This window comes from Columba livia, chromosome 3 (assembly GCF_036013475.1).
Source record: "Columba livia isolate bColLiv1 breed racing homer chromosome 3, bColLiv1.pat.W.v2, whole genome shotgun sequence".
NCBI classification, from domain to species: Eukaryota; Metazoa; Chordata; class Aves; order Columbiformes; family Columbidae; genus Columba; species Columba livia.
This window is the reverse complement of record NC_088604.1, coordinates 56904690-56928462: the sequence shown is the minus strand read 5'-3', so window position 1 is coordinate 56928462 and position 23773 is coordinate 56904690. Positions and strand designations below refer to the sequence as shown.

The 23773-nt window shown below is 37.0% G+C and overlaps 1 protein-coding gene across 15 annotated transcripts in view; it reads left to right on the top strand.

The window, feature by feature from the left end:
• The window catches only part of PTPRK (protein tyrosine phosphatase receptor type K), a 407715-nt gene that overhangs the window by 111455 nt on the left and 272487 nt on the right, over positions 1-23773 (top strand). For all 15 annotated transcript variants that reach the window (XM_065056898.1, XM_065056897.1, XM_065056904.1 and 12 more), the window contains exon 3: positions 21426-21697. In XM_065056898.1, the coding sequence (XP_064912970.1) occupies positions 21426-21697 (272 nt within the window). The remainder of the gene's footprint in view (positions 1-21425; positions 21698-23773) is intronic.

Sequence of the window (23773 nt, the reverse complement as noted above, 5' to 3'; positions counted from 1 at the left end):
TAGCTTTGCAGTAGTTTGTAAACCCTGTACAGCATTTGTTTTCTCTAGTTTGCTGTGTTATTGTAAGCACACAGGAGATGTATTCTGTGGTTAAGGTGGTGGGCTGGGATTGATGGAATTTTCTTGGCCAAGATGGTTGTATTAATCAATGGTGCTTTCATTTCTTCACATGATCAGGACTGGATGAAGTATTATCTGGAAGGATATAAAATGTGAAAAAATAAAGAAGCAGAATAAAGAGTGAAAAAGGTATAAAGAGTCATGACTCTGTTCCTGCCTTTAGTTGAAGGCAATGGATTTTGAAAAACACCAAGTAGTGTAGAGCAGCTAGGACAAGAGAAATGAGAGTGCACGTATGTTAGACATTGCATGAAACCATGAAACAAAACCAACTTATATTAATACAGAATAGTTTTTCTTAAAATAACAGTAGTAGGGTGAGACAAGGTAAACAAACAGTACATCGTAATGAAGTATGATACATATGTCTGCATTTAGTTAATTTTTTTGACAGATGAAAGTCTAGCTGGATTAAAATGAGTGCTGTATGAATTAATGGGTAGGACTCTCAGTGCAAGAGTTAAATTATGAAGTGTGGTTCCTGAAGTTCCTGGCCTGCTTGCTGGAAGAATAAACATGGGAAGAGATCAGTCCTTTTCTTGTGCTGTTCCTTAAACATCCTAAACAGTCAGTGCCTTAAACATCCTGAACAGCCAGTGTCACAGTTGTGTGTTTTTAATGTGTCGTGGAAGAATGTAAGAGATTCTTTCAGAAGCTCTTGCCTTCTGCTTTCTCAAGCTCTATCCTGGCATGACTTGGAGAGAAAGTGGCTGGTTCTAAACTACCTTTGGGAAGCAGAGACATTGGCATGATAGATTTGTATTCAACTTCCAGTTTTACCAGAAGATGGACCTGGTGTGGAATGGCCCACAAAAGGATCAAAGAGTATTATTAATAAAAATAGCTTTAAAGTGGCTTGTGAAATTGCCTCTCTGTGTAGCTTCCTGCAAGTTCTGCTGTTTTCCAAACAGTAGGGAAGTAAGTCATTGTAAAATTATGACTGTTTCTGGGGTGGCTAATGACAGGACCTGAACAGTCTCAGTTTCATGTTGCATGGCTTAGCGGCACCTGGAAGGGCTGTGCTGGGAACTGGCTTGTAGTCCCGGGCGTTGCTGAAGGGGTTTGGCTGTTACAGCTTAGCAAAGGGAACTGGGTCAGATTCTGCTCTTCAGAGGACTGTCGTTGTTCAGATACACCTTCTGAAAGGTGTGGGGCCTTTTTGGGTTTAGTGATCAGTAATTGGCATAACACCTTCAGCGTCTTGGATTAGGGATTCTTGAAGTATGAGAAGCTCAGAAGGGAACTGTGAGGCTGCATTTATTTTCTGAAACAACCTGTCATTTATTTTCTGAATGGTAAGTTACTTAGTTCTGTGGTGTCTTCAAATTAGTAGAAATCTTGTTGAGTAATCAGAAAGAATGAATCACTGATTAGCATCTTTATATAGTCGAGTACTGTTTTCTGTCTAGAACTGATTAAAAGTATATTTTTATGGTAACAGGATGTAATTGAAACAAAACATAATTAATTTTTCAAGTGCATTTAAAAGCATTCTCTTTTTGCCTTTCCTTCCTTTTTCTGCACTGGAAATCAGGAAAGCAACATTCAGCTTTCTTTTTTCATTCATTTAAGGTGTGAACTTTGATTCAATCAAAAAATATGGTATAATAAATGACAAACAAAAGTGTTGAGAAGCTGTCCAGCTGCAAATGGACAACTGTGTTTTTGCAGCCCTTTCTACTACACAGAAGATTTGATTTGTTAGTCTCATAAAGAGTTTATGGGGGGCGGGGGAACCTCTGGATGCTGTTTTTCTCCCCATGATTATCTTCTCCATCTGGTTGCAAATTTAGGCAGCAATAGACAAACCCTGAAATTAGGAATTCCACAGAGCTGCATCTCTCCTCTCGGTATTGGTAGCAGCAGAGCTCTGTCAAGAGAGAGGAGTCTGGTAGCTAGAAGCCATGCACCGTGGAGTTGGCTCATTTATATATCTTGGGCATTTTCCTTTAGAGGCATTAGAGTCTTTTGTGTATATAATACCTATTCTTTAGCACTAGAGAAAATAAACAAACAAACAAAAAGTAGTGTCTCTCCCTTGAAAGTTATGTTCTCTTCCAAAAGAGTGTTTTATGTCTTTGTTTTAGTCCATGTGTTTGTTTCTCCTTAAATTTAGATTATAGTTTCTTCCAGTTAAGGAACAAAATTTTATGTACAGAAATAGCCATATCCTCTCAGATTCTCATATCATTCATTCTCTGAATAAACATTTTTAAGCTGAGAGTTGCATGGACAAGAGAGGATGCCTCGTTGAAATGTGGGAAACTATTAGCAATCACCTGAAGTGTAGAACTAAGAAGCTGAGTCGTGACTCAATGGACATGATTCTCTAGTAAGTCTGCTCAGTAACATACAACCTCAGGTAGCTCACTGCTTTTAGATATGTGTGTGTGTGTTTCGAAGGATTTGTATAATTTTGTATTAAGACATATTGATCAGTTGATGGGAAGTACTAAATTGTTTTAAAAAAAAAGTAAAAGCTTTTTGCATTCTCATACCTTTTTTGCATCCGGTAAGTACTTGAAAAACATGAGTGTTATCCTTGTCATTTGTAGTAGTCTGGAGGGTGTTCATGCTAAACAAGATTCTGTTGTGTTTTTTTTTTTTTCTTTTCTTACAAGTGATAATTTCACAGGTTTCTAGTTTTGCTATTTTTGCAAAAACACTTTATCTAATATTAAAATTAATCTGTAATCAGTTCTTCTGTTAGATTCAAAGTTTTTATAGAATAGATCCGTGGGAAGTGTCATGAAAGGCATGTTGAAGATTTTTTCAGTGCATTGTTGCTAGTCCTTTTTGGTGTCATTCTGCCCCCACTTTTCAGGGTGGGTGCAAATTCTTGAATATTCTTGAGAGTCCAAATTTTTAGATATTTTTCAGAGGAGCTGAATTTCAGCAGCGAGTCCAGGTTTGGCAAAACAGCTTAAAGTTTCATGTGAGTAATCTTTTATGCGTTATATGGCTGGGGTGGATATGGGCTAATATTTGTCTGGTTTCCTGTGAAATGCGTATTTCAGAGATATTAATAATTTTATTTAAGGTTGATACTTAGGGCCCAGGCCCATGCCATGTTGCATTTGCCTTCACAAGAAAAGCACTGTGTATTGAGCAGGCTGTAGTAAGGAAGCAGGGTGCATGGACAAAATAGTTTTGTAAGAGACCTGGTGCAATTCATATGAACCAGAAAGCAGCCACAGGAGGCTGAATCACTTCATCAGCATGTGGGGCAAAAATGGCAGCACAATATACATGCTGGAGAGTAGGAAGAATATTGAAAATAAAACTGATGCTTCATCAGTGGTGGAAGAGATTTTATCTCTGTCTCACAAAAGAGAAATCTAGAAATAAGTTGGAAAGGTCACATTAATAGTCAAAGGTCCGGCAAGAAATAAAATTAACCGAGGCCCGGGCAGTGATTGCTCGACCGTGCTATCCTTTTCTCCAGCTGCAGTTCTCAGACTATTAGTGCTGGTCTCACAGTTGCTGAGATTTGTTTTCTTGGTAGAAGGTGAATGATAACGTATTTTAAAGGGTTGATAGTGTTTCAGTATGATTGGTTGACGTTGGAGGAATGAAAAATGTTTTTATCACCCCTACCCTCCATTCAAAGCTGCATATAGGGATTTTTTGTGAATGTGGGTTGGGTATGCAGCAAATTTTATTTGAAGTACTTGGCAAAAAACAGCCCTCTTCTTCCCCCTCACACACTACCTCTTCGCAACCCAGAAAACAAAGGCTGTTCCTCAGATTTTGGTTTATTATAGTATCTGAAATCAAGAATTTAAAATGGTATACTTTAAAGGAAAATAGACATTGTAGAGTAATATGCCAGTTTGCTTCATAACATTCATGTAATATTTCACAACTGCATCAAATGTCAGTCTTTTTTTTTTTTTGTGATGTTATTTTCCCATGGCACTTAAAAGAGTGAACAGTCTTTCTGAAGCCTCAGAGTCATCATTAAAACCTTTAGTACTTAGAATTGACTTAGAATTATTCCTGAATGAAGTGACAATTTTTCTTCAACCCTCTGGTTAACTCCTGTTCTGTGCCCTCAGCTCTAACCTCTTATACTTACTAGACATTGTTTTCTTTTTTCTGCCCCCTCTACATTTTGGATATTTTGGATTTACAGTTTTATTTGGTATGATTATCAGATCTTAATAAGAGACATAAGACACTGGTGAGGCGAACTGGGAATCCTTGCAATTTTACTTCAACAATTTTAAACACTTAATACCTCCCCTAGTTCTCTGTAAGATATCCATACCCTCCCTTTACATATTGTTTATACCTAAGCCCTTTACAGAAGTAAATAACAACATCAATTAATACAGAAGATAGGATTTTCTTTTTTTTCCCTGAAATGGAGCTACAAGTGAAGTAAGTAATAAAATTTTTCACTTGCTTGTGTGCCTCTAAAATAAATCTGCAGGAGTGTTATAGGCTTTGCTTATCTGTATCTGAAGAAGATCATAGATTTGTAAGAAAACTAGAAACAGTTTAGTGAGAAGAAAAACAACAAAAAAGAAAATCTCCAAGTGTCATGTTTATCTCCAAATGAGATGCTGCAAAGCAAGCTCGGCAGCCCTTTAATAGTTGCTTCCACAGCCTTTCCACAAGGACTCAGGTACAGAGAGCTTCAGAAGACCCATGTTGATCTCAACGAATGCGTTCTTCTCTATTCAGTTCTTCCTCAAGGAAGGCTGAAGAAGCCCGAAGGGGGACTTGTTTGGGCATTTTTAAGGCTATTTTCACTGCTCATTATATACTTGGAAGTTTTTTGTAGTCTGGAGGCTTAATTTTCTAACTATCACACACAATGACTGGAGGAGTTGTTCCCAGTATAGTCTATGTGTTGCTTATGTGCCTACTTATGTGGAAAAAAAAAACCTTAAGTACTTTGTTTTTATTGCTTATTTAGTTAATGACATCTCTACTGAAATTAAAGTAATAGAGAGTGTTTTCTGTGAGGCACATATTGGCCTTAAGTGTATCGAAGTCACTAAATTGATGCTATCTACTGAAGGATGATATTACCAGATATTTGCTACAACAGCAATCCTGTTCTTGAATTGGTAACCTAAAAGTGGAAGGTTTTGCTTTCTAAACATGAGCAAGATCTGTGTATAAGAGAAACGTATCCTGGAACTCTTGCAATAATATCCTGAGGGTATGTTGTTTTGGGAAAATGATACTCCCCAGGTTTAATGTGCAAAATCACTTAGTTGTAGCTCTATTTTAAGAGAACCTTAGGATCGCCCACACCATATAACTGGACTTGGTGAAGTTGTTCAGTGCTACTTGAACTATAGCTCTCTTAAACCTCTCTCCTCCTGCTTCTCTGTCTTTGCATCTGTCAGTGTCTTACATCTGAAGTCTTTAATTCCTGATGTTTCATGTTTTATAACTGTATTTCACTGGTTACTCTTTCAATACCCCTCCTTTGTTTGTAATGCTCTTGTTCTCCATTATTTTCAGATATCTCCCAGTGTTGTATCACAAGCAGTCTCACAGAATATTACTGCTTTTTTGTATGATGATGCATTGTAGGGCTGGTCCTGTAGAACTCTTTTGTTAACGTCTCTGCAGCCTGATGGTTGCCCTTTTAACGGAGTGTGGAGGTTTTTTGTCTAGTGATGCTTTCCTTTCACATTTTTATATTAATTTTTATCTCTGCTGTTCCATCTGGTTTTGTGTAACTTTTTTTTTCCACCAGCATGTTTCATGTGATTTTTATTATTAAGGGTTTCAGGGTGATTAAAGCCATATTCATATGCTAGCTTCTACTGAGTTTGCTTTTTTTTTTAAAAAAAAAAAAAAAAAAACAAACATATATTTTGCACCCTTGCATTTATTTTGTTCTGAGCAATGAGGTCCTTGCCATAGGAGTGTGAAATAGCTAGCAGAATACTGCTTAAATGTGAAGAACAACTTTTTGCCTACTCGTCTCATAGTGATGAGTGGTCCCAAGTAGAAATTAGTAAACCTAACAGAGAACTGCGTAGTATTAAATTTGTCTATTAAATTGGCTAACTTGCAGAAATAATTCAGAGCAATATTGAAGTGTCTGCCTGTGTGACTGTGTGTAGGTATTTATGTTATTGTCTTGTTCCTTCCTCGGCTTAATTATACAGCACCCAAAATGATTCATGAAAGGTGAGGATGGTTTCTGTTGAATTTGATGGGACAATTAGGTGTTTGGAGGTGATGTAGGATTACTCCAGTGCTTTTCATTATTTTGGGTACTGCAGGTTGGTGTGTGTTCACTTTGAAATGAAAGGGTAAGAGCCTTGTTATATGACTCACTGTTACATCAAATGGAAATTTTCCAGTGTGCCGCTTTAAGTGAATCTCTCTGGCAGCATGACACTTTCAATAGTGCGATGATTTATCAGTATAGAATCCTCTTATCATACCAGTGTGATGCCCCTATCAGTCTTGAATAAGTAATCAAATTTTTAAGGATTTGACTGGAGGTGAAACTTCATATAACCTTTGCTTCTTTGAAGATGGAAGCAATTTTTTTAATTGTTAGAGATGATAAATAGCTGTCCAAGTAATTGTACCTTATAAAGACAGTAAGGCACTGATCACTCAGAGTAGCAAATGTGCTTGCTGACCTTTGAATAAAAGTGGAAGTTGTGGCAGATATTAAAAATTACGGTCTCTTCATAGCTTTCCTTCCCCAAAGTTATGCCTGTCTGTGATTTTGAACTTGAGTAGCATGGTTTAGATTACATTATCATTCATTTTTTCATGCAAACTATTGATTCATTGGGTAACATGTAATATGAAAGCTTTAGCATTCTAAAACAAATGCTAATTTGTCAAAAATAATATATTCTCTGAATATAAATTACAAAAATAAATTATGACAATCGATTAGTTGCTATGAGACCCAACTGAATAAGTTCTGGCAAAAATGTAAAATTAGGGACAGCATTTGGAGGAATTGTTTTAGAAAGACTACGGGTGTCTGATATGACATAGGTGTAGACGTTGTGTGCATTTGATACATGCTTTCATTTTCTTCTGTTGGCTTCACCCTCCCGTATCCCTGTACACCTGCAATCTCTGAAGGTGCCTTTTGTGTAGAACTACTGAGCCTTGCAAGAGAGAGGCATATCTCCTGATAATTCTGGGAATGTGCATCATTTTATATGCTGATTTTATCATACGTTACTCAAATTGTTTCATTAAAATTACATATCATTGACTATTCCCATAACCACCTTAATTCCTTAATTGCACTGCCTTAATTCCTGTTTTGTTTAACAACTGAGCCATGTGGTTGCTGCAAGCCCTGCCTCGTCCTTGCTACGTTGCATGTTACAGAAATGCTTGGTTATATTACAGAAAAAAAAAGTACTTGCTTTCCAAATGTATCTTCCATCTCTCAGTGTATTATTTTTATTCTAATAAGATTCTTAGTACTTTTACAACTAAAATGGTAATTAATACCTGACATTGAAAGAAATGAAAGAAATTATGGTTTTTATTAGCTGTATAGATTAGCAAAAAAGTTTTTAGCTTTTGAAGGTATTAAAGGTGGGTTTTGTGTCCTTTTTTTTTTTTTTGGTCATTGTTTGGCTTTTTGTTCAAAGGAGTTACACCAGCCCAAGCTCTACACCATTTGATCCTATTGTTACTTAAATTGCTGGGGTTATTGATTGATTTATTTTTATTTCATGCAATAATGAAAACATTGGAGAAGGGAATGGGGGAAATTGTTATTGCAGATGTGTAGAGTCAGAGTGACTTCTTGCATTTATAGTCACTGGAATCTTTCTGCACCTCATCTTTCTCTGTCTGCAGTCACGTGTGGTGTTCCCCAGGGCCCAGTATTGGGGCCAGTTCTGTTTAATATCTTTGTCAATGATCTGGGCGAGGGGATCAAATATACCCTCAGTAAGTTTGCAGATGACACCAAGTTGGGTGGGAGTGTTGATCTGCTGGAGGGTAGGAAGGCCATACAGAGGGATCTGGACTAGCTGGATCATTGGGCTGAGGCAAGTTGTATGAGACCAGGTGACAGGTTCTGCACTTGGGTCACAACAACCCCAGGCAGCACTACACGCTTGGGGAAGGGTGGCTAGAAAGCTGCCTGGCAGAAAGGGATCTAAGGGTGTTGATTGACAGCCGGTTGAACATGAGCCAGCAGTGTGCCCAGGTGCACCAACAGCATCCTGACTTGTATCAAGGCTAGTGTGGCCAGCAGCACTAGGGCAGTGATCGTCCTCCTGTACTTGGTGCTGGTGGGACCCCACCTTGAATACTGTGTTCAGTTTTGGGCCCGTCACTAGAAGAAAGACATTGAGGTTCTGGAGAGAGTGCTGAGGAGGGTGACAAAGCTGGTGAGGGGCCTGGAGCACAAGTCTGATGAGGAGCAGCTGAGGGAACTGGGGCTGTTTAGCCTGGAGAAAAGGAGGCTGAGGAGAGACCTTATTGCTGTCTAGAACTATCTGAAAGGAGGTTGTAGCATGGAGGCAAGCAATAGGACAAGAGAAAATGACGTCAAGTTGCACCAGGGAAAGTTTAGTTTGGATATTAGAAAAAATTTCTTCATGAAGAGGCTTGTCAAGCATCTGAACAGGCTGCCTGGGGAAGTGGTTGAATTAGCATCCCCAAAGGTGTTTAAAGACAAGGAGATGAGGTTCTTAGGGATATGGTTTAGTACCAGAGTCAGGTTGGTGGTTGGACTCAATGATCTTAAGGGTCTCTTCCAACTGAAATGATTATATGGTTCTATGTCTCTGTGTGAAAGAGTTTAAATTTCTTTGTATTTCCCTGTTTGTTGTGGGTTTCCCTTTTGTATAGGGAAGATTCTGGTTAGTGCTTTGTCAGTCTTAGGAGGATTAATAGGTAAGCATAAGAGGAAATAAATATTTTTTCTTTTTTTAAAAACTGTTTTTTTTTGAAACTTCTTTTTCAGGATTAGCAGGTTTGCTTGCTTTCTATGTTTGTTTGATATTCCCCTCATAAAAAAGATGTTTTTTTAAAGAAGTTTAGTGTTGGAAGACAATGCTGCACGATTAATTTCTCTTCATTTTCTGAGGTGCTTCTTGACATTTGACTCTGAGTATCTTAATTCAACACTCACAATATTTGAAGGTGGTATTAGGGTACATAATTGTTAACAATTTCAGATTTCCTTTATGGATTTGTCAAATTCAAATTTTGAAGGAAAAGTTTTAGAGACTGAAATGATACTCTGTTCATTGCTATATCATCTTAATTCAGGCTAAATTATACATTCCCTTACGAAGTACAAGTGCAAAACTTTATTTAAAAGTATAATTGCAGTTCAAAAAATGAAAGAAAATGAAATAGTTCCTTGGGTGACTTAGTACTCTGGTATCTGTACTTTGTCATTGCAGAAATCAAAGTAAGTGAAACAACTTGATTACAGAAGAAATTCGCGTTAAATTACATATGGAACACAGGTTCAATTCCTAGTCTTAATAATTAAGAACTGTGTTTGACTAATCAAGATTAGTGTTAAAAGTTCACAGGTTGTTGAAGACTTGAGACTAGGATCTTGGCCATCATGGTACATCTTCTGGTAGATTTCTCGGTTTTGTAGTTTATAGAACTTTAGGTTAATCACATTAGTTGATGTCAAGCATTAGCTCATAACCTCATGCAGGTAGCAGTATGTTTTATGGTCTTGAATGAGTATGCTTAGTGTTAGCATTGTGAATTTCAGTATTCAAAACAAAGGAGGATTTAAATAGCATTAGCATGTATAAACTTGGTATTTGGAAGGAAAAAGCTGTTTAAAATTTTAATTAATTAGAAAGTGTGGTGACAAGAGGAAAGATGCTGATCTTCGTAAACTAGAGATGCTTTCTGAGAACAAAACAAAAATCCCCAAACAACAGTAAAAATGACCAAACCCAATTAATAGTTGTGAACTTCAAGTTTTTTCTAAAATAGTGGTCCTAATTTATATTCAGGTTTTTTTTTTCTTTGCTGTTCTTCCCATTACTGAGCACGGAGCCCAATTAATTATTTCAAAACAGTATCAAAAAATGCTAGCATGTTAGCATGAGTGATTTTTATAATAGATAGGGTTGTTTCCATCCATCTCAAAAGTATTTCCCTGTAGAAGAAAGATGGTGTGTACTAGAGTGTAAAACCAATTGAGCTGCTAATATAATTTGAGAGGCAAGGGCTTATAGGGAGAGCTTATTTATTTATTTCTCTATTCATTTATTTTAAAACAACTAATTCAGATGAAAAATCTGATGACCTCTCAGGCTTCCTAGCCTCCATCATGCCTGATGGAGATGCAGCAAACAAACAAAGTACAGGTTATAACCATTACTCTGGATATAATGTATTAATGCTAATCCGTTTAAGTATTTGGGAGAGAAGTAGTTGATGTCTGTGGAGCGGAGGGCTGTTAGCAAGAGGTGAAGCATGACGAGAGTTGTCACACACCATAAAACCCATGTGTCTGTTTTAACTCTGAGCTCCAGCATCTAGGAGAGAGAGGAATTCTAATTTCTGAACTTTATTTTTTAATGTATTTTCTAAGCCTCTCTAGAGTGTCAAAACAAATGTTTCAACCGTGTTGGGAGGGGTTTTTTGTCTCTGTATTTTTGTTGTTTTTATTGCCTGTATGAATTCATTTGGATGCACAACAGATATTTAGAGATTTTTTTTAATATTGTTTCTGTGGCATTTAATATGATAGATTATCCATTCTCACATTCTTGGATAGGATTCCTCAAAGCATTTTTTTTTTTATATGTAGGATCTGCAGATTTTGACCATTCCCTTTAGGTGGTGTTGAGTTATGTATTGTGGCTATCACAGAGATGTGCTGTAGGGCTTGCACTTGCAAGGTCGCCATCACAGTTAGTAACTGGAAAAATCTAAAGAAATTCCAGAAGTAGCTGTCTGTAGATGTTCCTTTTTATTAGCCATTTCCTTTCCATCTTATAAAATTCAAACTTTACAGGGCATTCAGAGATTCATAGAATCATTTAGGTTGGAAAAGACCTTTAAGATCACTGAGTTCAAACATAAACCTAACACTGCCAAGTCCACCTCTAAACCATGTCCTTAAGTGCCACATCTACCTGTCTTTTAAACACCTCCAGGAATGGGGACTCAAGCGCTTTCTTGGGCAGTCTCTTCCAATGCCTGACAACGCTTTCCACGAAGAAGGCATTCACTGTTAATGGACTACACTTGTTGAATGGTTTAAGATTTTTATTCTACAAATATGCATAAGTGTGTGTAGCTGATGGTCTGAAGAAGGCTCTTCCTTGGAAATAGTAAATGTCAAGTTTTCAAGCTTTTTTTTTTTTTTTTTTCCCCCCCCTTAAGCAAGTACTTAAGTTCTCCAAATAATCCTGCAGTTGTATTGATAAAGATATGACTCCTAGTTATTCTCAACTGGAGTGTGCATAACTACACAGTCGGTACGTACTTCAGGGGATGATATTCTGAAGAAGAGGCAGTAATTTGTGATTAGATCTATCTTCTGAATGTACATGTATGTATTATTTCCACAATTTAAATATTGTTCTGTAGTGTTTTTGAAAACTCTTATCAGTAGTTTGTTATTAATCTAGGTCATGCATTTAATCAAGAGGGTGTATAACTCCTGAAGTGTGCAGGTCCTACACCTGAAAAGGAAAGATATGTAAAGGTAAAAGATTCTTCTTTGGGTAGCTGTTGAGTAAAGCAATTTTCTAAGGAGAATTGTTTTCATAGCAGGAAAAAATATTATTTGGTGCCAAGAAAAAGTGGTCCAAAATAAAGGAATGAATATTCTTCTAGTTACACACAAATCTAATGAAACTATTTTAAAAACCTCCCATGCTTTAAATAAATTCCAAGGCTACTTTCAAGAAATACAGGGCATATAATTTCCTCTTCTGAAAGGTCTGTAATAACAGTTGTAATCTGCTGTTGCATATGGTAATGATTATAGCTTTTGAGCCTTTATTTAACTCTTGGTGATCCTTGGGAGTGGTATTCTCAGTAGATTGTTAATTCTTTTCTGTTGTCACACAGTCATCCAGGGAATGGCCAGTTTAATTTCTATTGTCAATTTCAGTGTCTTAAGCTGATAGGAATAAGTATCTTCTCAAGGCAATTTAAATACTGTTGCTTTTAGAAGAATGATTAGTGTGTTAAAGATACTCTGAATATGAATGCTGCTTCAAAAATTATATTTTCCTGTTCAGCTGAAATCTAAATGCCACTTAGTACTTAGGGGAGGACAAAACCTAAGGAGTTTGCAGGAATATATTTTTTAGTTGGCGATGGAGAGAAAATAATCCTAAGGCTATTTTTGAGCTTTCTTTAAAGACTTCCAGCTATTCCAAACTACATACCTTTAATTTGTTTGTTTGTTTGTTCTGGAGTGGAGGGATCAACCTGTGTTTACAGCTTCAGCTTTCTCCTGTATCTTGACCTGGCTTTGGTGCTTATTGACCTGTCCCAGGAGTCAGTTCATTTCCCTCACCTGGGAAGAAACTCAATTTTGCTGTCCCCTCGCCTCTCTTAAGAGGGGGACAGGAGACATGGGTTGGTTTTTTTCTGGATTTTGGTGTTGATTTGGCTCATGCAAGGGTCTGATGAGCAGAGATGGAGGAGGAGAAGATCGGTGTATCTGTGTGCTGAGAGGAAAAGCCCTGTGTGTTTCAGCAGCAGCGAGCTTTCAGGTGGCCTCAGCTGTCATTTGAGAATTCTCCATGAACTTGTTTTTGTGCTCCACAGCAGATGCACAGAGAACCAAAGAACTATGGTCAGTGCTTACCTTCTTTAAGATTATCTGCCTTAGAAACTTTTAATAATGTTATTTTTTTGCTTTAATTTCTTTCCAAATAAATAATACCTTACAGAGGAAGTGGCTAATTTGATCTCTGCCTGCTTGTAACCTTCTCAATAAAGAAAAGTGTGTCTCTTTAATCAGCATTTGAAAAATCTGAATGCCCCTTGGCTTGAGCCTCTGTTTGGGTTTTCAGTTTATGTTTAGTAGTGATGATGATACAGTGTCATTATTGTCCTACAGGTGGATGCAGAGTGGCCAACAGTGGTCTTTCATCCTGGAATGTCTGCCACAAAAATGGGTGGAACAAAACTAAGGTGCAAGAGGAGGTCTGTTTGTGCATTACTGCTTATCTTATCCAGCTGAGCAGTATCAGAGCAGTTTACAGCAATGGGGAAGCAAAATGGATTTTCAACTCTTTTCTGCACCTATATTTCATATAATTGTTGCAAATCAGGTTGTTGCAACTCTTTATAGGTGTCTGTGTCTTCACAGAACTGAATTTTCCTCAGGAGGTGCAGGATGCCTTGGGGTTTGGCAGCGTCAACTGCTGCTGTGGAACATCTTACTGTCTTTAGGCTGTGTGCACACAAATGATACTCAGTTATTTGGTATCCCAATCGGATAACTTCATACTGACTCAATGTTATTCTTGATTTGGATGTTTCTTGGAAGTTTTGCTTAAAAAATACAGTTTTATCCAGGCAGGTAGCTGACCAATGTGTGCTGCTGCCTTGACAGTCAGATCAGCCCCTGGGTGACTGAGAAGCATTTTACAGTCACCATGCCATCACCCGTGTGCTATTTATGGCTTAACAACAGAATTTCAGACAACTTGGAGCTGTTCTTACTTTCATCCTAGCCATCCATTCATGGATGCTGATGTTACAAATTTGTGACTGAGTGCCTTGCTTAATTCCCAAATAAATATGAAACTATTCCGTGTGCCTTTGCGTTACTTAAATGCAGCTTACTGTTCAGTAGCGCTGTCCTTTCATAAGCTTGCCTGATGCACTGTATCAAATGTTATTTTCTGAATGCTTTGTTGGAAGAGACTGCTCAAAGGAGCACATCATAAGATAAATGCTCTTTTGTACAGGCACTGCAAGCTTCCCTTACAAATTTGAGTTGCTGACATTTTTCTGTCTCAGACTTTGGAGTGCTTAAAGCCTATGTATTTGCTAAAGATCCATCACAAGAAAAAACAGAATGAAGAGACTTCAATTATCATACCTCAGAAACTGGTATCTCATCATGTTTTCTTTCTCTGCATCAGTACAAACAAATCCACAGGAAGCTGGTGTTATGTATGAGAAAACATAGGAATTCAAACACTTCAACAGTGTGTATTTTTCATGTTTATTCATATGTAGTATGTTGATAAGGGGAACAGAACTTCTGTAGCTGCGTATAGCCCGAGGAATGATTTTCAGTCAACTTCTTCATAAAATTTGCTCCAAATACTGGTATACCTCTGAATTTTTTGTTGTTGTTGTTAATTTTCTTTCTCCGTTTAATTAGAAAACATTTTCTTGACATCATGGAACAGACAATTCATGAGTGATAGCAGTATCATAGGTGTGAATGCTGGTAAAGTGTTGTGGCACCCATTACACTAATTCTGTCTCTGATCCCGTGCTGCTTTGATTTACTGTGCCTGGCTCAGTCTCACTCTGTGCTGCCTTGTCAAGCTGTCCCACTCTTGTTGCTTTAGTTCTATGGGTGTGGAAAATGGGGCAATCCCAGTTTCAGTACCTTGCTGTAGAGCCATGCTTTTGGCACGATCGAGTACAGGCTGGAGGGCAGGAGACCTTTTCTTGTCATATGAAGTTGCAGTGTCTGTGCAAAACTGATGAGCTACTGCCATCCATTAGGCTGAGTTTCTGTTTGAATGAGTGAGTCCTCTGCCTTTATTTACATCATATGGTTTAATGACCTGTTTTGGGTTGGGTATTTAATAATAATCATTCTCTATGGGAAGTAGAAGAAAAAAAAAAATGGATTGCATTCTCCAGTGAAATTTCCCCTGTCTTTGTGTCGTGTGTTTTTGTTGCTATTACTTTTAATCTTTGTAGTAAATTCAGAGTCTGGTCTTGATGTGAACTTAAGTTGTGGTGCATTGGCAGTGAGCTATGAAGTGAAGTTGAAATTGGTGGTCTTGATTTTAAACCCATTCATTTTTGAAAATCTGTAAAGAAATGGAATCACGCCTTCAACAGTCTGAGTCTTGTGTAGAGTTAATACTACAAGCAAGTGAAGAGTGTAGAAAGAATCATAACAGTTTAAAGAAAATTTGGAAAACTCTTGTGTTGTGTACAGCAATAACATTGGTTTTGATTTTTTTTTTTTTTTTTTTTTTTTATTTTAATGAAAGCAACTGACTGACAGGGCCGATCAGGCTATTGTGATATTGCACATTTTGTGTGCGTATCAAGTAATGTATTTTAAGTGGGATTATAGTGTCTTTACCTTTATTTCTAGGTACACTCCTTAAGACATGAAACTGAGCTGGTGGGGAAGGGTATTAAAAATAAGAAAGCTTATTATTTTCTCTAGTTTTTCTCCTTATTGTCTCTAGTTTTTCTTCTGAATTTCTTTAATATTGTTTTTGCTCCTTTTGTCCTAGGGTGGTAGATAATAGCTGTGTGTTGGGTAGCGGAAGGAGAAAGAGGAGACTATAATAATTTGAGGTTTTTTAAACCCAAGCAGATGGACATTTACTCATAGTGTATTTAATTTATTAATTGACTTATTTTCTTTTTTTTCTTCTTTTGAGAAGGATATCCTTCCTGCAATAAGGAAAATTTAATATGATAACTTTTGAGGTTTAATCATTAGCCTTTACTTTTTCCCTTCTTGCAAATTATAGAAATAAATGTAAAAGGCCCTATGTGAAATGATCATAGGGATATTGCTCTGAAGAACAAAATAAACATAAATGCTAGTGTGTGGGAAATGTAAATTGTCTGCGAATTAATTCTGAAGTTTCTGAACTACTCCTGTCTGGAGTCTACTTCCAGTTGCAAGCCTATTTCTGCATTTTGATGTCAGTTCATTGCCCACTGTCTCTCATAAAAACCTGAAACCTAATCGGGGACTATAATGTTATATAGTAGTCTTTAGAAAATGAAATAAAAAGGTCATATAGTCCTGAGCTTTAGCATAATATGTTTAAGTACCTTGACTCTCCATGTCATGTCATTGACATTGCCATCAAGCAAAGACAATCCCTTCTTTTAACTTTATGGGGAAGACTTCTTTTTACCCTTGATCTGTTTCTATGAATGTTCACTTTATTCCCCACTACAATAGGAAGTTTATCAGTGGTTGTTTTTTTTTTTTTCCCCATTGGCAACCTGCAAAATTAAATCCACTTCTGTACACATAAATCTATTTGCATATGAAATTCAGAATTTCTGCCTTTTTTTTTTTTTTAAGCTTATTTTTTTCACTTAAAGGTGACATAATTGTGTCTTAGTAACTGGAGGAGCACAGTGGCAAGCAGAGAAGGTACCACAGTGTGCCCTCGAAATGGAGATGGTTTGATGGTTAGTATGTGTTTGAAGGAAAGAGGATTTGCAGGAGCAGAAAACCAGCCTGCTGAAAATTACAAGTTTCACACTTGAAATAGAAGCCTGTGTTTCAGGGAGCAAGGAAGTGAGAGAAAATAATGTGATCGGGAAACTTATCTGCCACATTGGTACATTACAGCAGGCACATTTTAGTTAAGAATTTTATTTTATTTTATTTTATTTTTTAAATTTAATTTAATTTTATTTTATTTATATCTTAGCATGATTTCTTATTTGCAATTAACTGCTAGATGATAAGAAAGCTTGATTTTCAGTTGGGGATAAAACCTAAGACTTTTCACAGGTAATTAATTAAGGAATTAATTTATTCTTAAATGATCTGTCCTTGCTACTGAGCTAGGACATCAAGTTGAGTGTTTATCAAAATAAACAAAACATAGTGTGAGCTGTGAGGAATATAGAGATCTACTCAGTGATATGGCTAAGGAAAAATCTAACGTCTCTTATTCCGTATGTTTTTGGATGCCTTGTAATGAGTTTATGAATAACTGCTGAATAGGCATCAAAGCCTTCCTGAAAGTCTGATTCTAAATTCTTGGCATGATCTGGGTAAAGGATTAAGAGACAGTGTTATTTAGCTTTTTCGTACTCTGATGTTTCTATTCTGTGTAGGAGAGAACTGGATTGACTTTTCACATCAGGAATAACATTAGGAGCTATTAACTGGCAAATAAACAGAAAGGGACTTCAGAGAAGAAAAGCAAAAATGGAAGAGTAGAGTTTAATTTAGAGAAATATAAATTAAGTGTGGTTGGGAGAAAGAGAACGCTCCTTAAGAGATCTGAAGATTGTAAACTAGAAAGGATGGGAAAGACTCTTTAGGGAATATCTGAAAGGAGGGTGAAGCAACATCTCTGTCAAACTAAATGTTGCAAGAAAAATGTTACTATTGTGATGCATTTTGTAACAGCCCTACTGCCAGAGCAATCCGAGGCTTTGTACTTGGGCAGAGTGAAAGGAATAGTTAAGAGTGGTGGATCTTGGTCCAGGTGTAGAAGATGATTTGGGATACATTTAACCTCTAATTTCTTACAGTATCATTCAAAGATGAAATTATTGTTTCTGTCTTGTAAGAAGAAAAAAATGAACTTTTACTATTTCATGTTGTTTCTTTTCTCATTTCCCAAAACACAGGGCTGTTTGGTTTTTTAATTTATTTTTTGTTTGTTTGTTTGTTTTTTAACTATAACTTTTCTTTTTAATGATGCAACTCCCTTGCAACTTCCTTATTGCAAAATCTTAGTTGTAATGGAGCAGAGGTCAGTTGCCTTTTTTTTTTTTTTTTCCTTTCTTGTCTGCAAGGGAAGGTGTTTTTTTTTTTTTATTTTTGTGTGTGTGGGTTTGTTTGTTTGTTTGATTTATTTACATCTGCTTGTGCTTGCTCTGCTAGGCCAATAACAATGGCAAAAGTCACAGAACCTGGCTCCACTAGGGTTTAATAAAACAGTTAGTATATGCAGTATCTAACTGCAGTTAAGTGAAACTACCCAACTGCTACTAATCAGCTTTTTGGAAACTGTGGTGGGTTGGCCTTAGCCAGACCCCCACCCAGTTGTTCTTTCACTCCCTTCCTCAACAGCACAGGGAAAGAAAATAAGATGAAAGAGCTTGTGGGTTGAGACGCCGACAGGGAGATCAATTCTTTGGGCAATAACAATTACCAACTGTGACAGGCAAAACTTGGCTTTGGGAAAAATTAACTTAATTCCTCCCATCCCCCACTTCTCCCCTCTCTCTTTTTCCCTGCTCCAGCCTGGAGCACTGTTGTGAATAGTTGGCTCTAACAGTTGCTCTAAATTCTCATTGGAAATATCAAATAGATAGTTAATCTTAGGGATTAATAAACTTGTGAGCATTTCCCTCACTTGTACTTTGCATTTCTGCCAAGTCCAAAAAATGTCTAACCATCTAGCTTGTGATCATCTGTCCTCTTGCCGTATCTCTGCTTTAATGTTAAATATCTGGGTCATTGTTCTCTGTTACTTGAAGTGGTCTGCTGAGGTTTGCTTACCACCTCTTGCTTTTGTACTGTGCTGATATTGCCATTAATAATAATCAAAGGAGTTGGATATATCTGTAAAGTGGCCCTGTGGCTGTTTTATCATCCCCTTATCAAATACGTCTATTAATTGAAAACTTTTGATTTGGTAATAATACAGTATTACAGATGTTTCTTGTGTCTGTGATTTTATTTTTTTTTGTATGCACTTATGCCTGTGTTTCAGTGTTTGTACTTAAATCTAAATGCTGTCTGCCCGTTTACATGGTCAGCTGAGTGTTGCAGTAGCTGTACGAGAGAACAGGTCAGATGTTTGCCTGACCACCGGGGATCTCTTTACACTTATATCTAAGTGTATGCTGGAGTTTATGTTACCTTTGAAAGTCTTGTTTTTAAAACTCACATATATTTTGACATCTGTTTGGATAGCATTATAAATTACTGTCTCATATCGGCACAATTCCCACTCACTGTATCTAAATAATTATTTAAAATTAAAGGAAAATCTTCTGCTGCTTGTTTTTATTTAATCCTTTTGCTTCACATCTAATAACATTTATGAAATACGTACATTTGATTTGGTATATGAAGGGGCATTTGCTGCTGATTCTGTCAGCACATATTTTCATAGGGATCCATCCTCACTAGTGATCCTCTTCCATTGGTATTACTTTATAAAAGTAGTGTGTAGTATTTGCCAGTACCTTTCAAATTTGAAAACTTTATAGCTTGCTCTTATCAGCTCTATGCTGCCTCAAATTTATCTGGTCATCTAATGATAAATATTTTGTTTCAAACACTATTCATTCTATAATTTCTATTATTCATGTTTATGTGGCCTCATTTGTTTTAATGGATTGCACAACAACTTGTGCTGCATACATCGTGCTATAAAATATGTTTTTCAGTGTTAAAGGATATGCCTCTTTAAAAAACAACAAAAAACAACCAACCAACCAAACTGTAGAGAATATCTAGGGCTGAAGTTTTGCATAAGGTTTTTAAGTTTTGACCCAAGATATTACAAGGTTATATAAATGGGAAAAAAAAAACCCACCCAACCCCTTCCAGTCTTGTTTTAGTACACAGTATTTATTAAACAATAGAGAATTACTTATAAAGGGCATCAGAAAAGATTTTCTGAGTTTTTCAAAGACAGAAGTTTGATGTATAGTTTACTTTGGTATTGGCTTCTGATTTTCTTGGAGTAGGTAGATGACTGAGGAAGGAGTGAGGTTGTGTACATTCGTGGGATAAAGCCTCTTAAGTTTTAAAAAAGGAAGGGGTGAGGGGAAGTAGGTTGCGAGATGCTGAACAGATGCTTTGGCTTTGTGACAAATGGTTTATGAATACTGTCTGGAGCGTTTAATGAAATGCTGTAGGACTAACACATGTAGATAGATGTATGCAAATTTACTGCTAAGTATTTTTAAATGATGAAAAATGAGTTTGAAAAAGTAGAATACTATAGAATGTATTGCTAAACAGAAAAATGTATGTTGGAGTTTCCAAGGACTGTAGTAGATTAGTTCAGTATAGGAGCAAGATCTTGAAATACTTCTAGTTTGTTTCTTATAACTCGTTTGTGACTTTTCATTTCCTCACAAGGGTTTTATCTTGAGATAAACTGAAAGAAACAGCATTTCAAAAATCCTGCCAAGTCAGTTCTTATATTCTGCTCCTTTCAATAATGGATTCTGCATATAATGCTAAGTATTAACTAGGTGCTAATTTTTTTGTGTTAGAGTTTCCTTTAAACCATATTTTTAAACATTAGTATTAAAAATTAAGATTCCAGCACTGTACTTTAATAAAAGCTTCTTTCATTGTATATTTGGTGGACTTCATCTGAACCTTCTTAAGGAGGAAGAGCTCTTTATTATGGTGCTCTTTAGGACTGAAGGCAGAAGGATTTGTCTGCACGAAGGTTCTGGAATCATTAAGCAGGAGGGTACTTCAGGTTAGGAAATTTTCCTGCGGCAAGGATTCAGATTGTATATAGAGTTGGGTTTTCTCACTTGGTTGTAAAGTTTTGCCTGGCAGACTATGTCTTAGAAGCTTTGTTCTGTGGTGTTCTTCATTTACTAGATAAAACCTGGTATGAAGTTGTTACTCTTGAAGAAATAGAGCTTTTCTAGGGCTGCAACACAAGGTAGCCTTGTATTTACTGTCCATTCTGCAGACTACCTTGACAAACTCTTTCAGCATTTTCTCCTCTGTAAACTGTTTAAACATCTCATTTCCTCTTTCTGCCTTTGTAGCTGGGCAGGCTCAGCTTGGCCTGTCTTCTTTGTAGTATGAAATAAATTTACAAGATGAGCTCCCTTCCAGCTATAGAAACTTCTCCTATCCCCCTCAAGTCCATTGGCAAATGGAACAGCAAACCCAGCTTTTCAGGACAAATGTGGCTTGGTGTCCTAAGTGAGCTATTTCTATTGCTAATGTATCTAAAATTCGAGTTTGCCCCTCTTTAAGGATAGAGGAAAGTGTGATAAAGCTACACTGAGGGACGTGCACCTTATTCTTCCATATTTTTAATTTTCAGGAAATCTGTGGAGCAAGTTGAGATAACTTTGACCTTGGTGACCTCAGAATAATGAGCCTTTGCTCCTCTCATTATTTTTTTTCAGTCTGTCTGTGATCCTATTTCTAATTATCTGATCCTGACAGAGGAGGGAGAAAAGTTTGTAGGTGGAAACATCTAGACAGGTCCTCAGAGATGTGTGTTGCCTTCTGTAGATACTGCTTCAGTGGTATTCCTAGGCATTTTATATCTTGCTGGATTTCTTGCTGCTTGGGATATTTTGGGATATGACATCTATGCATTCCATCCTTTTCACAGTAAACAATCAGTTTATTTGCATTTATCTTTTCCTTACTATTGTGTGTTTTTTTTTCCTCTCACTCCCTGCTTCTTTAGGATCATACATGATAGTGATTTCTTCAGATCATGACCCTGGAGAAAGGACTCGACTCCAGCTTCCAACGATGAAAGAAAATGATACTCACTGCATCGATTTCAGCTACCTTCTGTACGGCAAGAATGGAGCAAACCCAGGCACTTTGAACATCCTGGTTAGGGTGAACAAGGGGCCACTGGCTAATCCCATCTGGAACGTCACTGGTTCCACTGGCAAAGACTGGCTTCGAGCGGAGTTGGCTGTGAGCACTTTCTGGCCCAATGAGTATCAGGTAAGCTTGCAATAAATTCTCACCTCTTTATCACAATTACAGTGAGGTCCTATACAATTTACTTTTGTTTAGGTCTGTTCTGATAGAGTATTTTTCTGGTGTCCTTAAATAAAATGATCTGTTCAGAAGAAATAATTATTTGGAATTGAGTATTTTTCATAGGAGGTGGTTGTTCAAAGTTATCTGTTATTGTATAATAGGAAAAAAATAAGCTGGAAACGAGCCTCGTTAAAAGAAATTGTAAGGTTGAAGTCCAGGAACATCAAAAATAATAAACTCCCAGAAATAAATTGCCTGTGCAACTGTAATTTGTACTTGTCTTCCCACCTCTTTTGGATGTGCCTGTGTTACCATGTCTAATTACCTGACCATAAACTGTGTTTTTTTTCCACAACATTTGCTTCATTTGCTGTGCAGGCAGAATGGTGCTCACCTAATGAGCAGCTGCTTAGGACACATTTTTCTCCCTTTGCTCTCTATGGGACAAAACCACCTGCAGCGCAGGGCTGTTGTTTAGAGAGAAAAATCATCTTGTTATTACTAGATGCTGTTATTTGATTTGTTTGATTAACCTGAGAAAGTACCTGCAGCTGTTTTGCTCAGTGGGTATCTGATGTGAAGGATGAATCTCATACACAGGCATTGTTGTCCTGGTGTGTAGGAGGGGGAAAAGTTGGATTAGATGTACTCATCTGAGTTGTTACACCATGAGATATTATGTCATTGTTGTATGCAGTGCTTACGGACCATTGTCGTTAACACTCTTGCAGACAGTTTGGACGGACAGACTAGTTATCATATGATGCAAGGTGACCTCTTTATTAATGAGGTTTTCTTGAATAGTGGTATTGTAGGAGTGTTTCTCAAAGTACCTTTTAAAAGTTCTTTGCAATTGCCCACTGTCACAATAATCTCCATAAAAAAAAAGAATTGCTGCAAGCAGCCTTTCTTATAGGTTGAAACTGGTGTAATTTACTATAATTTAATGTTTTTCTCTCCCTGTTTTTTAATATTTTTATTTATAAAGGAATTTCATCTATCGGTGACATTGAAACTGGGTGAAATTTGATTTAAAGTTCTGAAACCTGGTTTCATGAATCTTAGCTTCTGAGGAGGTGTTTTATTAACCCTTTTATGTTGCTAGAAAGTAGCTTTTGGAATGCTTAAAAAAAACAGGAGCCTTTTATAGCACTGTAGTAGTAATCAAGTATAGCAGTATTATATGCAGTAAATCAGGTTTCTGCTGACAGATGGCCAGGCTTGACAATGAGATTGGTGGTTGGGGCCTTATCTTAGCAACATGGCCATTTTTCACTTATGTTACAGCCTTCACATTATCTGTCTATAGACTGCACTTAAATTCATTCTTTCCCTTGCTCAGTCATCCAGCAAAATATTGAAATCATGTATAACACAGTTTATTTTTAAATTAAAAATAAATCTGGAGTAGGACTGGAGAACTGCTAATGTGACCTGCCGTGATTTGCATATGACTGGCACAATTATGAACAGGAGTGAAAACCTGCGTGCTGTCTGTGCATGCCTGCTTGTTTGCACAAACAGGGTTGGTGTGTTTGTGGTTTTAAGTGGTCCTTTGAGGTCTCAAAGTCAACATTGCTCTTCGTTATTCCTTTTTTTTATTAGTGTTAGTTTTGAGTTGAGTTGTTCTTTGGCATGCGTGTCTTTTCTCACTTTTCTCATAGGAGTTTTTTTGCTGTACAGCTCTAGCTTGTGATTTTGGCACTTTGATCGACCTGTTGGTCCATGAGTTTAGCTATAACTGAAGGGAATTACACACCAGTTTTTATAGCATGATGGAACCAGTTCTTTACTAAACCAGGAATTGGATCCCTGCCTTTACAAGCAAGGTCACTGCTAAAGATCACTGTGGAGCTCAACTGTTCGCATGTACTTTGTTAATCAAGTTAACTTCCTTACTGTTTTTTTCACCTTTAAGTGGAGAAAGAAAAAAATGATTAACACAGGTTACACTATAAGGAAATCTTGTATGGTGACGTTGAAGTTATCAGGATGGCTGTGTTCATAGTACTAATAGAGTGCCACACCTTGGCTAAT